This window comes from Cyanistes caeruleus, chromosome 14 (genome assembly GCF_971803275.1).
Source record: "Cyanistes caeruleus chromosome 14, bCyaCae1.hap1.1, whole genome shotgun sequence".
Lineage (NCBI taxonomy): Eukaryota > Metazoa > Chordata > Aves > Passeriformes > Paridae > Cyanistes > Cyanistes caeruleus.
The window spans coordinates 11,536,179-11,553,771 of record NC_141714.1 but is presented as its reverse complement, the minus strand read 5'-3'; the positions used below and the strand labels follow the sequence as shown (position 1 = coordinate 11,553,771).

At 46.9% G+C, this 17,593-nt stretch overlaps 2 protein-coding genes across 2 annotated transcripts; one reads left to right on the top strand and one right to left on the bottom strand.

Annotated features, from left to right (window-relative positions):
• Window positions 1-3,460: 3,460 nt before the first annotated feature.
• STEEP1 (STING1 ER exit protein 1) lies at window positions 3,461-7,484 on the bottom strand. The gene is made up of 7 exons (XM_086850297.1): window positions 6,929-7,484; window positions 6,636-6,753; window positions 6,450-6,491; window positions 6,201-6,339; window positions 5,598-5,687; window positions 5,382-5,474; window positions 3,461-4,649 (listed from the first exon to the last, which is right to left on the bottom strand). The coding sequence occupies exons 1-7, from the start codon at window positions 7,050-7,052 to the stop codon at window positions 4,587-4,589; spliced, it is 669 nt and encodes a 222-aa protein (XP_086706423.1). The 5' UTR covers window positions 7,053-7,484; the 3' UTR covers window positions 3,461-4,586.
• Window positions 7,485-7,993: 509 nt separating this feature from the next.
• Window positions 7,994-17,145, top strand: UBE2A (ubiquitin conjugating enzyme E2 A). The gene is made up of 6 exons (XM_086850298.1): window positions 7,994-8,426; window positions 8,737-8,817; window positions 8,927-8,952; window positions 14,102-14,191; window positions 15,214-15,302; window positions 15,691-17,145. Exons 1-6 carry the CDS (start codon window positions 8,383-8,385, stop codon window positions 15,817-15,819), a joined length of 459 nt encoding a protein of 152 aa, XP_086706424.1. The 5' UTR covers window positions 7,994-8,382; the 3' UTR covers window positions 15,820-17,145.
• Window positions 17,146-17,593: the final 448 nt, after the last annotated feature.

Genomic DNA, 17,593 nt, shown 5'->3' with positions numbered 1-17,593 from the left:
AGTGGTGTGTGACTGAGGCACTGAGCTGGGCTGTTGTACCAGGCTGTAAAGGAGCTGAGCTGGGGGATCCCTAAGTCCTTAAGACCTACAGATTTTGCACTGGACTTGGGGTGCAGGGCTAGCACTAAGTAAAATGTGTTTTAGCTACCTGCCCTATTGACTGCTTTGGGAATTCAGGAAACAAGAATGTGTTTCACAGCTCTTTTTAGCTCTGGCAGGTGGCAGAGCCCACAGGGGTTTTTTTCCTGCACTCCACGGTTGGGTAGCACAGGTTGGTAGGCCTTCTGGGGTTTTAACCTCCCCCCTTCTGGCAGCTCCCTGGGAGCAGCTTTATCTGGGGACCAGGCTGGGGGGTTCAGCTGCTGCTATTGCCTGCCACAGGAGCACACTGTACAGGAATTAAGGGTTTTGTTCTTGTGGAGAAACTGAGGTGAGAAAGGGACTGGAGCCAGCTAGTGACAAGGCAGCAAACTGAGTGCAGTTCCTTCAACACAGCATTTTGTCCACTGGGTTGTACTGCCCCAAGAATGGCATGGATTGGGTGGATTTTCCTTTTAAGTGTGATTCTCCTGTGGGAAGGGCTGAACATCACACATCATGATTTCCTTCACAGGAGCAGAGTCCAGAGTGGTATATCAGCTCCTTTGCTGGTGGGAAGGGATGGGTGAACGCCTGTAATGCTGCTTTTGTCTCAGCCCCTCGCCCAGCAGCCATAAATCCCAAGCTTAGGAGGTGTTGACGCAGCACAGCTGCACAGGGGATCGTGTGACATGCTTGTCAGTGGCTGGGGCAGGTGGCAATTGGTGCGGGATGGTTGGAATGGCTCAGTGTGCACCAGCCTGCCCCAACTGGGCTGTGCCTGGCTATCTGCTGAGTCTTGCAGTAGAGCATCCCACCCCAAGGACTTGACTTGTAAAACACCAGCAGAGTGGCAGTTCATCCACTCCTCTGTCCCCTTCAGCAACTGTTGGGTCACTCCAGGCTGTGTCTCTGGGCTTTGGATGGAGCCAGGAGTGCCCCTACCTCTACGTCCTTGTCCTTGTCAGGCATTGCCCCAGCATCTTGCATGTGCTGCCTGCATGACTGGCAGTGTCTGGTGCAGAGAGGCAGGGGAAGAGGCAGTGCTTTGTCATGCAGAGTAAAATCGGTTGTTCCGAGTGGGGATTGTTCCTGCCACTGCCCAGCCACGCAAGGTGGCCCCATCAGCTGCCCAAAGCACGTGCATGGTGGGTTGGGCTGTGGGGACACAGCTAAGCTCACATGCCTGGAGGGACACAGCCCCAGTTCTGCTCACCCTGGAGCTATACCAGGCTGCTGGGGGATAGTGGTTTTGGAAACAATGAGTCCTCAAGACCCCACCGAGACTGGCAGCATCAGGGAGGTTCTGGGAGGTGTCATCCCACCAGTGATTTGCTGGTTGTTGCTTTCTGATCCTGCTGGGATTGACAGGAGTTAGAGCCCTGGCTGCAGACATGGGGATGAAGTTTTTCTGGCTGACAACCAAAGAGAGATTGGCTGCTTGTGTCTTGAAATCTACCGAAAACCCCAGTATTCTGTGGCTAGCTAGGTTCATAAGGATTCCTCAGCAGGGAGTTACAAGGCTTCCATTCCATCCTTGGAGCCCAGCCCTGGAGCCTTTTAAACAAGCCCATAATTTTATATTTTTTAAATGCCTGAATGTGGCAAAGCCCCATGGGCTTTTTAGGATAGCACCAGCAAAAGCTGAGACTACTACAGCTCCCAAGCTGATCACTTTGTCATACACATTGTCATGTGTATTTATCAATTTGCATTTATCAGTGCAACAGTCTAGAGAGTCAGAGCGAGCCATCAGCCATCAGTCAGCAAATAAAATAGCACAAACATGGAGCACAAGAGCTGTACGGCTTGACCAGAAACCTTCCCTCAAGGGGGCAGGAAAGGACAATTCCATGCTGCTCCCCAGGCACAGCTGTGATTAACACAGAGGAGGTTGGATTCACTGTTACCACTTCTCTTGAGTGTTTACAAATTGTGTGGAGGTTTTGTACAGGTTATGGGAAAGCAGGCAGCATTGTTACATCCAGAGCTGTTCTAACGTGGTAAATCAGGCTAGGATTTTGTGAAGGTGCTTGGAAACTGGACTAAGTCATGAAATACAGTAAGGTAAGTCTGGCCATTTACTTTTGGAACAGACTCCCTCCTTTTATTTCACATTTTGTGATACCTCTGCATCTGGACAAGTTCTTACATACAATATGGTGTTCACTTAAACAAATCTGTCACTTACCTTTATCTACAGATTTATGAAAACAAATTTTGACTTTCCTTTGGTCTGAACTCTGCTACAGATTGCCCATTTACTACCAGGGTATGGGAAACCCTGCAGGACAGCTGGTTCATTTCATCAATTGTTTGAACTTGGTGACCTTGCTTCCTTCCCTTTCTACAGTCAGCTAATATATTTTAATTCATTTAGATATAGAAATTGTGAACTAGCTCAAATTGAAGTAAGAAATATGTAATAATGTATTGTATCAGATTCTCTGTGTTGGAGTTTTCAGCCATGAACCGCATAACTAGAGTGTATCAAAAGCACCTCAGAAGAAATTAGGTACTCCCCTTTCTGACTGGGTCCATGCACAAGTCTTGAACTAAACTAGGCAGATTTCCAATGACAAGAACGACAAACACTGATTGAACATGGACTGGCCTTTCAGAAGCCTGTGCTGTGCTGTCTCAAGGCTCCAGGTGGCAGCTGAGGAAGTTGATGGTAGGTGGTAACAGTTGCTTTGGACTAGTTGTGCTGAACTGGGGAACTTACCAGATTTTCTTTGTGCCTCATCAAACTGCAAAGATGGTCCTATCCCTACCTGGCAGCCCCTTCACAGCCCATCCTCAACTGAAGCCTTTTGTCACTCCCAGTCTTAACCCTGACAGTAAATTGCACCATCCCCAAGTCAGCTCGTTCTGGTGTCACTTAAAGCACGACTACACTTCATCCTTGGACAACTGCAGACTCAGCATCTGCATCACAGCACCTCTCACGTGGTTCAAAACCTATTTTCAGATGTCGAAGTCTTTTACTCTTGCTTGGGAAAAAATCTGAATTTTTATAGAGAACAACCTGCTGTTACCCCAGGCTTGGATCACTCCCAGAGGAACCCTGAGGCCCTCACCTGGCTGGACTGTGCTACCACAGTGGGAAAGGGGTTTGTGTACCCACGCACATCTGCCCTTCACACCACCAAAGGCCTCTGGCCACAGGCTTCTGGAAATAGGCTTCAGATTAGCAGGTGATGAGCAGGGAACAAGATCAGCACTGCATGAGTTAATGTAAACACCTTCTTACTAGGCTGGCAATAGATTATCACAGGATCTACAGACCCATCTCTGGGCTGAGTTCACTCCCTTTTGCTCTCCTTGTTTTCCCTAGAAAGGATAGATCCTTAGGTAAGCAGATCTGTTTTCCCAGTCAGGATTATAAAGCCAGATGGAAAATCTTTATTGATTATAGGAAATTTTCCATAATAATTGTGGGAGATAGAAGCATCTTGTTCATTGCTCACATTTTATGATGCATTTACTTGATAGAGTAAGAACATCTCAGGAGAGGTATCTTAGTTTAGATCTGTAACATGGTATTTAATCCAACATAGAGCAACAAAGACATGGGCTAGAGAGCACTGTTATTACATCACACAAGAGGCACAAAGTACCCAAACAATGTATTTTAAAAACTGGTGTGTAATGTTGTCTATTCAAGTCCTTAGTGGTCAGTACACTCAAAACAATTTTTCCTTCACATTTCACAACTCCAAATACCGATACTGTTTTGCCCAGTTGGCTAGTTCAGATGTGCAGCTGTATTCTTTAATGATCACTGGCTGTATCAGTAACTTCCAACCATGTATTTGAACTCGTTAGTACCAGTTTTTATTTACAGGCTTGGATTTTATATTCTTGTGTCTGTTCTGACAGTGTAATTCTGTACAACTGCAGCCTTGTGATGTTCAGCAGGAGCAGAGACTGCTGTGCTGCAGCCCAGTCTGTGCTGGCTGCCTCTGGCAGGTTAGGGTGAGCAGCAGCACCATGCCCAAGCCTTGCATCCCAATTGTTCTAGACTGTATTAATTGGAGCTCAGGCTGCTGCACCTTTTGGACACATTTAAAATAACAAAATGAACAACAGGCATAGAGCTTACTTTTGTAAGGATTTCTTTGTTGTACAGTTACCCATTGTTCTAATGCATTCAGGGAAATACATTTGAAAATTACAAAATAAAAAGACAGGTATCTAAAGGTGAACCTGGCAAGGCACCCAGCAAAAGATATTCTTGAAAGTAAATATACCTGCAACAGCCTGCTCATAACACTGGGTCTGTAGGAAACTGCAGTTTGAGCAAAGTCTCCAGTGCCACTGGAGTTGAGACCGGTACCCAGAGTGTCACTTATACAGAGAGATACAGAGAGGTTCTCATCCTCCAAGCTCTCTGCAGCACAGTGCAACTCTTGACGAAAGTCTGTTACTTCTGCTTTGTTGACAGAATTGTGATAGCTCTTGGTAGTTTTCTCCTGTCTCCGAATACCCAGCAGATACACAGCATTTCATTTGAACTGGTTATCAATTAGGGTTCCCTTCATCTTGGCTTTCTTGGCTTCCAACTCAGCCTGAATAGGAAAATTAAGGCAGAATTAAATAATGTCTGTGTAATTTTCCCTTCAGTGCTCCAATTAAGTTTGTTCTTCTTGTCTGACCAGTGCAAACTTTTCAGTTCCAAAACCAGGAGCAAGAGTATCTCAAGTGACATACAAAACAAGGACCATCTTTAAGATTGTAAAAAACCCAAGACCAGCTGCCCAAGAGACAATTTCATACTTTCTATCCTCAGATGGAAGCTGCACATTTCCTCCCCCTTTCCATCTTCTACCCTCCTGTCACAGGAAGTAAGATCAGTTGTGATGTTCTTGGCATTTATTCTTCATGTGCCCCTTGCAGTAGCAACCAAGCTGCAGATCCTCCACAAGAGTTTTGCTTTGCCCTGATGCCTCATGGCAATGACCTGCTCTGCCAAGCAGACATGAGAGCACAGGCTGGCAAAGCCATGGCCTGATTTCTCCTGTCCTTGTTCTTTGTCCTGCAGGTCACAGAAAGCCTCCCTGCAAGCACTCTGCTGGCTGCTCTTCAGTTAGCTCTCCAGGCAATGGCATACAATTTTAAATTCAGGGGAACTAGAACATCTCTATAAAACTTGTAAAGGAAATCTTATCCTCACAAAGTTGCAAGTTGCCTGTGACTATACCAGGGCCTCTCTACACTTACAGTCTGATCTGCAACATAAGTTTTGTGTACAAAGCCAACACATCTCAGGGCTTTGTGTTCAGCACCAAAGAAAAACTCACCAACTCTTGTAGCCTTTTCTTGCTCATGCCTTTGCGTTCCAGCTGTTTCTCAATCACTTTTGCATTCTGTGCATACGAGTCTGCAATCTCTCTCTGAAATATACAGATGTCACTTTGCAACAGCAAACCCCAGAGTAGCATCTCATCCAAACACTGAGACTATTGCTGGCTCTGCCAGCTCAGATGTGGCTGCCACTAAGGGCATCCAAAACTCACCGCTTCAATCTCCTCCTCCTCTTCATCAATAGTGGAGACTGTGACAGAACTGAACTTGCCCATGTCTTTGGTCCGTTTGGTCATCATCACCTGGGTAAAAAACAAGAATATTTTGTTAAACCTTGGCAACATTTGCGCCAGTGGGCATTACTTCCTCCTTCTTTTAAGGCTTCTTATACAAGCCATCAAGATTCCCTGAACTCTGTGGGTGGCAAAGGGGGATTATGCTCAGTGATTTCTGGGCTTAGATGTGTCATTATCATAAACAAGCTCACTAAAATACAATAGATGAGCCAGACTTTAAGAATCACTGTGCAGACTACCAACCTGACCTACTTACAATGGGAAACTTTCTGTTAACTGAGCCTCAACATCAGGCATAGTCTAGATTTTAGAGCTCATTTTGCTCTCCTTTAGTGCTAGGACCTCTGCCAGGGTGCAGTGACCTCTGTCAGAGAAAACTTAAGGGAGACATGGATAAGATACCAAATTGAGTTATTGTTCAGAGGTCCTTTTCTTTTTTCTCTCCCCTCTTCCCTCTCCATTAAGTTATTTTATACATAACACCTTTAGAAAAGCAAAGATAACTTTCTTCTCTATCACCTTTTTAGGAGGTTCTTGTTTCTGAGTATATATGTTTGTTTTCCCAAAACCTTGGCCAAATTTGACCACAGCACCATCAACAATGAACGTCACAGGAGCATTTTTCTGTTGGTGTTGATAAAACAGCAATAGTCCACACCTGGAAACAGAAATTCACATAGCTGAGAGGAAACCCAGATTCTGGATTCCTATGCTTTCCTCATAGAAAGATTTTAAAAGTCATTCAAAATACTAAAAAAAGTCACTCACTTGCCACACTTCTTCCTGAACTGCCGCTCTATGCCTTCGGGTCTGCGGGAGAGAGGCAGCGCTTGAGCAGAGCACACGGACAGAGGGTCTCCGTGCCTGGCTGGCGGCTCCCAGGTGGGCGGGGAGGGCAGCCCCTTCCCCGGGCCTGGGGCTCAGAGGGACGGGGGATGCAGAGGCCGGGCCCACCTGCGCAGGAAGACGCTTTCCTCCTCCTCGGCGTTGCAGAACTTGTGGGCGTGCTTGGCCGCATCCATCACACGGGCGCGGTCCCGCGGCCGCATCGGCAGCTTCTCCAGCTGGCAATCTGCCGAGAGCAGGGCTGGCGGCGGGGCCGGACGAGCACCCGCGCCGGGAGCCCGAAACCCGCACCCTCGCTCCGCACCCCGAACCCAAACCCATGGCCCGCATCCTGGACCCACACCCCGCCCTGCCTTCCCGGGCCCTCTGCGTCGCCGGGCCGCGGCCTGCCCCCAGCTCACCGAGCACCAGCACCATCTGCCCGCACAGGCAGTAGTAGACGTGCAGCGGCTTCTCCCCATCGTCGTACTCCTCGCGGTCGCGGGTGTCGGAGCACACGACGGATCGCGACACCACTTTGGGCATGGCGGCGGCGGCGGGCTCGGAGCCGCCTGGCCCGGCCCCCGCGCGCCCGGCCCCGCCCGCCGGGGCGGCTCCACGGCACTCGGGGGGAACGCGGCCAGGCGGCTCCCAGGGCTCCTGGGCCTCTCTCTAAAGGCCGGGCACTGGACAAGGCTCTTCTTGACGAGCACCCGGAGCTCACATGGCTCTTACTGCACAGGCTCGTACAGCGGGAAAGGGGAAAGGTCCGGAACAGCAGGTTTGCAGTGCGGGCGTTCGCACTGAGGCTGTGATAGCAGTGTTAACTTTCTTTCACTGGGTTTTCTTCAGTGTCTTTCTTCAGCCGCCTTCCCACACAGCTGGATTATATGAAATTACAAGTGAGGATAAACTCGAGAAATAGAGCCCAGCCAACCTGCTTTACACGACAGCAGAGAGATTCTTTGTTTCCAAAAGCTGTTAAAGAAACGTAGAAAATAGCTTATTTTTCCCTTGGAGAACACTCTCTGGAGAAGCAGAAAATGCAGTGTAGCACGTTATGCTGGTTTGGGCAGCGATGGAGTCAATTTTCTTCACAGCAGCTGGTGTGGGGCTGAGGTTTGGATTTATGCTGGAAACAGTGCCAATAACTCAGAGATGTTTCTGTTACTGCTGAGCAGGGTTTATCCTGAGCCACGGCCTTCTCTGCTCCTCACCCCACCCCAGCAGCGAGAGGCTGGGGGTGCACAAGGAGCTGGGAGGGGACACAGCCAGGACACTGACCCCAAGTGACCCGAGGGATATCCCAGACCATATGGCCTCATGCTCAGCCATATATCTGAGGGAGAAGGAGGGAAAGGGGGACCATTCGGAGTGATGGTGTTGTCTTCCCAAGGTGGTGGAACCCTGCCTACCCTGGGGAAGTGGGGAATGAGCTCCTTGTTTCGGTTCGTTCGTGCGCCTGCCCTTTGCTCTCCCTGCTGAACTGTTTTGATCCTAACCCGCAGCGCCGCCGCCGCGCCACTCCCTCCGTGACGCCACTGCTCACGTCACACCCCCGCCCTCCGCCGCCGTTGGTACTGCCCTCCAGGCACCGCCCCCCGCCGTGGTGGTAGAGGCTGGGCCGGGGGCTTAGCCACATCCGGCTCCGCCCCCCTCTCCCCGCGCCGTTGGTACATCCCGGGACCGTCCGGCTGCCGGCGTAGGAGTCGGTGCAGCCCAGGCTCCCCCCCCTCCCCCGCGCCTGCCGTAGTGGTAGAGGCCGCGATCGCTCCTGTCCGTCAGCGCCGCCGCCGCCTCAGTCGGAGCACGAACCTCAGCCGCGCCCGGCGCTCCCTTCGGCAGTGTATGCCTGAGCTATAACCTTCAGCCTGCCATGTCCACTCCGGCCCGTAGGCGCCTCATGCGGGACTTCAAGAGGTACCGAGGCCACGGGCCGAGGGTAAAGGGGCGGGCGGGCGGGAGGAGGACGAAGGGCCGAGCGCTACCGGGGGAGGAGGGGGTAGCACAACATGGCGGCGGGGCAAGGCGCGCTCCGCTGATTGCGTAGCGCGGGCGGCGCTGCCTGTCGCGGGTTACGCCATTTGCGCAGGTGGCCGCTGGCGGGCCGGGTTACGCTGTTTGCGTGGCGCGGCCGCTGGCGGGCCGGGTTACGCCGTTTGCGCAGCAGTGTCCTGGGTTACGCCGTTTGCGCAGCGCGGGCCGCGCTCACCGTCCCTGTGCCCCGCAGGCTGCAGGAGGATCCCCCGGCCGGGGTGAGCGGGGCCCCCTCTGAGAACAACATCATGGTGTGGAACGCCGTCATCTTCGGGTGAGTCGGCGGGGCAGGGGGCGGCGGGCCGCGGGGGCCGCTCAGCCGCCGGGGGGCTGCAGCCGGGCTGCCAGCGGGGTAACGCTGTGCTTTACTTTCCCTTCTCCAGGCCCGAGGGGACCCCTTTCGAGGACGGTGAGTGCGGCGTGCGGGGCTGGTGTTTGGCTTTCTCGGGTTAAACTGCTGCGGTTTGACACGGCCTTGGTGTCACTGCCGTAGTCTGTAACAGGTGTGGGGTTGAGGATGGGGGCTGGGGGGGCGTGGGTGCATGTTCACCTGACCACACACGTGTGTGCCTGACTTCGATAAATATTATTTTTCTAATCCTATTCTCAGAAAGTGTTGTAGGTTTAGATTGCTATGTTGACTTACAGAAGCATACAAATTAGCTTGTGCAGTCTTCCTTGTAATTGCTGTGTCTATTATAAGTAACTTTAAGGATCTCTACAGACTTTTCTGTTGAACTCTGGGTCATGTTTTTTTGGACATTAATGTTTGGGTAACCATCTTTGGGTAACTTGGTATAGAACTGTTGTCTTTTGTTTGAGTTCTGTTTTTTTCTGATGCTGGAAATGTTTTGTGAGCAAGTTCCAACATGAGTCAGCTGAAGTAGGAAATGTGCTGAATGTTTGAGGAAGTTCAGATGAGTGCCTTTTTCTTGTCATTTATTTAGTTCTGCTACAATTGGTATCACTCAGGACTTAAGATTGAAAAGACTTTTTGAGTTTAAAAGCTGACTAAATAGGTCTTGGTGACATACATGTTGTTTCCATCTGGTGTTACTGACTTTGATAGGTTTACTGATACTGTATGAGTACTTAAGCATCTTGTGAAAACCTGTTAGACATGAAATACTGTCTAACTGAAATCAGTGATGCATTTTTTTTAAGATATTTTCAGTGCAGGCTGTAATTAATCTTAGATCTCCATGACTCATGACAAAAGCACAGGAAAAATTCCTTAACTCTTATGTTGTTCTTGGCTAACTCCCTTGTCTTTGTTTATCCTTGGAGGTATCCACCTGTGGATATGCCTCTAAATTGCAGATTGTATTTCTCTGTGAAGGTTTTGAAAACTAAATATTTCAGGCCTAAGAAAACTCTGAAGACTAACTTATTTTTTAATGTCTTTCATTAGTTAAGAAATTTGCTGGAGTAACTGCTTCAGCAGTCTAATGTTTAGAACTTGGACTTAAAACATTGCATAATAGAACAGCTAGACTAAATGTATTTTGCTGTCTCATCTGGTAACCCTTAAAGAAGGGCCCACTTAAACTTCTGTGGGGGTTGCTAGAGCTGCTTAGGCTCTTGGAGCACTGCTGCTAATAGAGTGATTCACTGTTTGGAGCAGAAAGCTGTCTCCTTGCAGTGTGCTAAAATGCAGGTTCTTGCCATGCTCAGGCTCTTCCAGCTCAGCATGTGGTTAACAGATGCTATAAGTTTTTTTTTCCATATATTTCCATTTAGTTGCAGAAGGTTGAGGACTGCTTTTGAGGGACCTGACATATTGATTTCCTCTGTGCTTTCTGAGGCAGAATTGAGTCCTTATTTTGGGTACTGAGGACATGTTGCACTCACAGCAGTTTGAGGTTCAGGCAGATGTTTGAGGCTTCTGCTGCTGTCTTCCTTCTTTGATTGATGTCATAATGTAATCTCAGGGGGTGATGGATTGCTCTTTTCTTAGCAAAGTCTGTGTTTTCACACTTTGTGCTCAGGAAAACAGATGTGTCTTGTGTTGCAGAATATCTGCTTATCTCCTCTCCTCTGGATGTATCTTACCTGACTAGATAACAAAGCACTAAGTGGTGCCTGGAGATAGGGCTTGTTGGAGCCTCAGCTGTGCTTTCCCATTCAGGGAGTGGAGTAGCACAGTTCAGATAATGGTAGTGCAGTCCAGATGCGGTTCAGCTTCATGTAGGTAAGAGTAAGGAAATTTTAATTTAACAGAACATTAGTTTGGACTTGTTTTACAACTGCACGGGGCCTTGAGACTTAAAGGTACACTGAAACTCTATAATCTTTCTCATGAAGCCTTTGCAGGTCAGTGTTCTTTTTAATTTTTAGGCTCTTTCACTCCATGGTGATACTGTAAAATTTCAGATAGCTTAGTTCTTGTAAAAGTAACCTGTGAAATTTGGGGGAGGGTTTGGGGTGGGGGGGTGTTATTCTAGAGATATAATAATGCCGGCATCATGAGAGTTACTGTTTTTTATCCTTGTTCTGATGAGGCCCTTCTCTGCTTGAAGTTTCTGAGATGTTGTAGTTTGTCTGGGCTGCAAACCTGAGGTTGAAACACATTTGTTTACTTGCTGTGTGGCATTCTGCAGCTGATATCCCTCCTTCTCCACCCCCAGACTTTGGAGGGTGTTCTCACAACTTGGTGCGCGGGCTGGCTCAGCTTAGGAGCAACCACTAATTTAGATCAGCAGCACAACTTCCATCTTCTGGTTTAAGAGGATTCAGTTGCAGGTGTCTGCAGTAGGACCCTGAGGATCTATATCCTGCTCATCACCATTTTTCTAAGAATCTTTATGTGTGTGGTATCTAAAGTGGTAATGCTGGCACAGCCATGGAAATCCAGGCTGTCCCAGTCCTTTAGACCTGTTTCTCTAAAACTGGGTGATGACGCTGTGGTTAGTGTAGGATTCCTGACTCAGAGAGATTTAAGTATTAAATTCAGCTTTTATAGGATCCTGCCTTGCTGTGATTGTGCAGGAGGCTTGAACAGAGAACACAAGGCATTTGTCTTCTGTGTGGTTTATGCCTTGCTTATGGAATATGGATCCTGTATCCTCGTGCAGGAGTGAAAGAGCTCATCCCTGTTTTTTGGGTGGTGGAATGGAGGGTTTGCTCTTGGGGGGTGCAGTGAAGGGGCCCTGCAGTGAAGGGGCCCTGTAGGGAGATGGGCTCTGCTCTCTGGAGTTGCTGGGGTGGGTGTACAGGCCATGCAGAAGCCTCTCTTGGCTGTGTCAGGGTCTCAAATTCTGAGGTGGAAGTGATCAACAAGGTAAGTACAGGGCAAAAAGGAGAATGTTCTCCTAAGATTAGTGGTGATCCCAATATCAATAATGATAGTAAATATGATAATTTATGTTTTAAAAATGTCTGCCTAGGATAAGTTGTGAGAAATACCAGTTGAAAGCATTAAAATTGGTGACACTGGACACTGAAGGCCTCATCCCCAGCAGTATGTTGTGATACCTGTTGTGGGCTTTGTGTGTGACCCTTGGACTTCGGTGCGTCAGATCTCTGGATTTGCCCTTTAATAAAGCTCAATAGTGAGGGTTTGCGTACTGTGGAGCATTTCCAAAGAGCCATTGCTACTCTGGTCCCTGATGTGGAAATCTGAGTAGGTAGATACACCAGCTGGATATTGCTCCAGATGAGCCCCTTGTTCAGATTTTTGTTAAAAGAAGCGCTGCCCTGTCTCTGGTGGGACAATAGTTTCCCTTTCTTTCAGTAGTTTTAAATAGATTCTGAGACCGAACTGCACCTGTTACTGTCAAACCAGTGTGATGGTTTGTGTTTGGTTTTCAGTCTACTGCTTGCTTAGTCACTCCTTCCTCAGGAGGAGGCTACTGAGAACCCAAACTGGGGCAAAGAGAGCTGAGAGTATCTGAAGTCAAATCTCTAAGCATTTGGTTCTAAGGGGCTGATTTTTGCAGCTGATAGAAGTTGTTAATAACTTTGCACTCCTGGGTTTCAAGCTGATCTCAGACCTGGCTGTGTGCCTCTGGACTAAGCTGGAGTAAACTTGAAAACCCAACCCCACTGCAGACTTCCAGTAATTTGAACAATCCTAACTCTACTGTTCTGGCTCATTTGTTTCACAGTGAGATAGTATAGTGTTGGCTCTCTGCTGTTACATTGTTAGGCTGCTCATAAAAAAACCAAACATGCATCAACTTATTTTTAGGGTGTTGAGACTTCCCACTGCTGCAGAGAAAGTGCTAAAGCATCTGTGCTGTGTCTTCATTTGCTAACTGGAACGTCAAAGCAATGACCTTCATTTCTTGCAACTCAGTGTTACAGTTTATCTCCTTATAAAGAAAGGAGTCCCTGGGAAATCTTGTAGGTCCTCGCTGATTTCAAAGAAAAAGGAAAACCAAAAATCTGTTCTCAGGCTTACCAGTTGTTGGCACATGTTGGCAAGCCAAACAAAGGAATAACTTCATTATATTAGTACTGGAAAACTCCCTTACAGTAGGAAGCAAGGGCACTGAGCATGGAGGGGATGGGGGGAACCTGACTCATCACTGATACATAAAGATGCCCTTTCAAAAAAGGCAATATGTCCCATCAGCAGCTTGTTCCAGCTGCTGTTACTGTCAGGTGCAGTCCCTCTGCAGGAGAGCTGTACATTTATATGAAGGTGCTTCAGATATTTCTCTCTGGGCCTACCCAGGAACATCCAAAGCTGCCTACGGGGCTGGTTGCTCTTGGTGGTAGTGTGGCTGGGAGGAGCTCGCATGGTCTGCAGTGGAGTAGGCAGAGTTCCTTAGTTACCAAGCTGAATCAGGAGTAATCCTTAATCCCCTGAACCCATATGTGCAGCTTAGTTGACAGACTTCTTATTCTCAGATTGTCATAGCCTGAGGAGGAGGGCTAAAATAACTTATGTTGGTGCAGGCTGTTAAAATGGTTAGATTGAGACTCAACTACAGTTTTCTGTTTCTGCTTAATCAGTCTTTCTTTAAGGATGTCCCGTTAGTGTGAAGTAAATGGTTCGGTTAATGTTTTAAAGTGTCAGATTTGGATGCTGCATTCGATACTACTTTTCTGCAAGACCTGATTACCTGCAGTTGAGAAACATGACTTTTTCTTTTTTTTTTTTCTCTCTTTTTTTTTTTTTTTTAATTTAGAGGAAATAAATGACAAGGTCCTTGCCATGACAGCATATTCCATAGATAGGACTCACCGAGTGACGTTGTGTTACACAGATGGTTCTACACCCACTGCTGTTGTGTGTACAGTGTAGTGGGATTAGGCTCTCTGGAAGAGAACCACAAGGGTAGATTTATTTCCCTACATAAACCTTTTGACTGGTTTTGGCAATAAAAGTAAGTCACAGGAATTAGTCTTGCACCAGTACTGTTTGTGACTTCAGCATTAATGATTAACTCTGTGAGAGTAAAGGAATTGCTGTGGGATTGCAGTCTGTGTTCCATATCCAACAAGCCTGTGTGAGCACAATAGTGTCAGTGTGTATTGTGGGTCTGCTACTTAAGCATCTCTTGTGTAAATTCATGATGAATAAAGGTAGCTTATCTCTTTTTCAACTCCAGGAACTTTCAAACTTACAATAGAATTCACAGAAGAATACCCAAATAAGCCACCTACTGTCAGATTTGTCTCTAAAATGTTTCATCCAAATGGTAAGTACTTACATGTTGCTTGGGTTTACTTTTGCTGTTTTGTTGGAGGTTTGGTGGGGGGGGGGGAAGTGAGAGCTGGGTTTGTTTTTGTTATAGCTTGCTGTATAAAAAGTCTACTTATTATAAAAGTTTCCACTATCTAATAAGGCAGAAAATTGCAGTGTGGTTGTGTAGTTTTGGTAAGGATGGATATGTGAGTAGTGCTCAGGCTTGAAAAGAAAGGGGCAATAAAAGGAGCCTCTTACCTTTCAGGTGTTACAGCACAGTACTGATGAGACACTCAACTGCCTGTTGAGCCTTACAGAAGAATGTTTTGTACTTAAATAGCAGTGCTTTGGACTTCTGTCTGTATGTATTGTAGACATAGCATAGTGACACCGGTGAATGCAGCTGTCTTCTATCACTTTTCTTCACCAAAATGCCTGTAAGAATGATATACCATGAAATACAGTGTTAGGGTCCAGCTATAGCCAGTGACAGTAAGCTTGTTTCATTAATCCCCTTCCTTGGTAACTAAAGGCTGGAGAGGTATTCCTTGCCTCCAAATATATAATAGCTTTGTGCAGAAATACCAGAAACTTTCCAAAATGGCAAGTGTGGGTACAGTGCAGGGAGGGAAGGTTCTCCTGTAGCTGCTGTGCAAGTAAGGTGACTGGACTCTGTTTCATGGGGAAACCTTGAGTGTGAACAACTGTTTGTGGGTGTTCTGTGGTTCACTTCTGGGTAGCTAATTTTTTTCTTTTTTGCCTTAAAATCTGTTAATTTTCCACGCAGTAGTTTCAATGACACAGAAGTTTGTGAGAGAATAACCAGGGGTTGAGTTTAAATACTTCAGGCTTCTGTTGGTGAGGAGATTACTGCTTCCTGCCTACAGGCCTGTTTGCAGGATTTCAGCCTGTCAGACACTATGGACTGTTGCAGTGTCTGTACACAGGTTTCCAGGATCAGGCAATACTGGGGAGAAAAGCCAGTAGCTGTACTACTACTAAGTTGTGGTTTAAGCTTCTTTTTTTCCTTTCCAGTCTATGCAGACGGTAGTATATGTCTGGATATCCTTCAGAATCGCTGGAGCCCCACTTATGATGTCTCCTCCATCTTAACATCCATACAGGTAAAAGAACTCTGCACAAAGAGACAGAATGACATTAGGATGCTTTGACAAAAATAGCTCAGGAAACTTTTTGTCCCCTCTCCTAAAAGTCAGTATAGCAGCTATACCTTGATATTGGCAAAGTGTGAATCCTTCCCAGGTGTAAACTGGCCAGGCAGTGACACAGGTGGTCACTGCAGGGAGCCACCAGTGCTTGGCTGTCACAGCAAGTCACCTGCACTGTGCAAGGGTGATGCTGGTGGCCAAAGCCTCTAAAGCCTTCCAGCTGCAGGGATGCAGTATGCTGCACCTGCACTAACATCTCTGCTCTGACTAGTATGGATCATTTAGAAAATGTGTTGGAAAGCTGTACTTGGCAGTGCCTAAGGATCTTTTTCTCTTTGCACAGTCCCTATTGGATGAGCCAAATCCGAACAGTCCAGCAAACAGCCAGGCAGCTCAGCTATACCAAGAGAATAAGCGGGAATATGAAAAACGGGTTTCTGCAATAGTAGAACAGAGCTGGCGTGACTGTTGACCCAGGATGATGCAAATGAACACTGTTGATGAGGAAAATAAACAAAGTGTCCGAGTCATCTTTTTCCTCCTAGCATTTACTTTGCAAGCAAAATAGCTGTTGTGCTGTTGCCACCCTCCCTTGCTGAAGCTACTTCTCCTTGGACATCAGAACGCACCCACTTTGAAGTCAAACGTTCTGTACTTGGGTTACTTGCAAAAGAGTTACTGATGCTGAATTCATTTTCTGTGGTCCCTCTCCAGTCTTAGGGCAGTATTGTGCATTTCTGTAGTGTACACTAAGCTTTTAATTGTAATTGTGTTATACACAGTGATGCTTATGTGTAGCTTGATAAAAGGGATGTTTATATACATACACATTTTTTAACTGATATTAACTAAAGTGCTGATGTGTCCAGGCTGGTCACTTACCTCTACAATCGGTTTAGACCCCACTGCATTTGTAATTACTGGGTGAAGAAATCATCTTTTGTTTCCCTTTTCTGTTGGTTTATCAACTCCTTTACTCATGTTAAAAAAAAAATCAACTCTTCAATTGATTCCAATTCAAAAATGTAGTAAGACCCTGGAATGCTTGTTACTTCTGCACTTCACATGCAAGATTTATGTACAGATCTACATAAATCACTATGGCTGTGGTACTTGGATCTTTGCTGAGGGTGAGAAACAAGCCCTTTTTTTTTTTTTTTTTTTTAAATTACTATTTTAAAGGACATGCCTACAGAAACTGTCAGTAGGTTTCTATAGTCTTGTCACCAAGACATTACTGGACAAAACCAGGTAGAGCTGTGGTACTCAGCAAAAGGCCTTCCACGTTAAGGAAGAGGTAAAACCTGACCTGTTCCGGCGATGGAATTACTCTCCTTCGGTGTCTCTCCTGCCCCTTATCTTTAGCTGAGAAAGATAAGTTGTTTGGGATCTAACTTTGTCTTGTGGAAAGTTTGAATTAAGTCCATGGTAGGCACTCGGGTCTCTGCAGTTTCTGCTCTTAGTAGATGACTGTGTGGTTTGTGTGAGCTACTGCTGCATGCTTGAGTTCATTCCCTTCAGTTTTATGAAAGTATTTTTTCAATTCTGAAAAAAAACATTTGTAAGTCCAGTCACTTTTTTTGTAAGGTAAGTTTGTACCTTTGGATACAGAACCTTAAGCAGCAGTGTGGGATGGAACCTGCAATTGTGTTGTCCACTGTTCCAGTGTCTTTTGTGTGCACATTGGTCTGTTAGTTGAAAAGTATAACTTTGCACAAGTAACCCATGTAAGAAACTGTACATTTTTCAAAAGTTGTAAATAAAGTGTAACCTTAGTGCTTATTGTATAAATAGGCAAGAAGCGTATAACTGTGCTTTTTTAACTGGGCTGGCAGCAGTTGGGTGTGGGGTGAAGCTCCAGCACTGTGCAGTACTTCCAGCTGTGGGCAGCCCCGGAGGGAGAGGCGTGCCCGGGGTCGTGCAGGGGCGGGGCCGTGGAGAGACAGGGCTGGGGCCCCGAGTCAGCTACAGCAGCGTCTTGGGCTTAGTTGCTACAGGAATTGCATTTATGTTCCTCCTGTCTTAGCAGGTGCAGAACAGCATTGATGATGAGTGGCAGATAACAGAAGCTGGTTATTTTATATTATAAGTGGCTGGGCTCTTTCAAAACGTTTACTGCAGATTTGTACCTGCAATGACAACAGCTTGTACCCCGAACAGCCTTGTGCTTTACGTGGAGCAGCTGTACTGCCTGCTGCAGGCACAACCCTTTCTGAAGGGGCCAAGTCCCTCTAAGGCCACAGAGG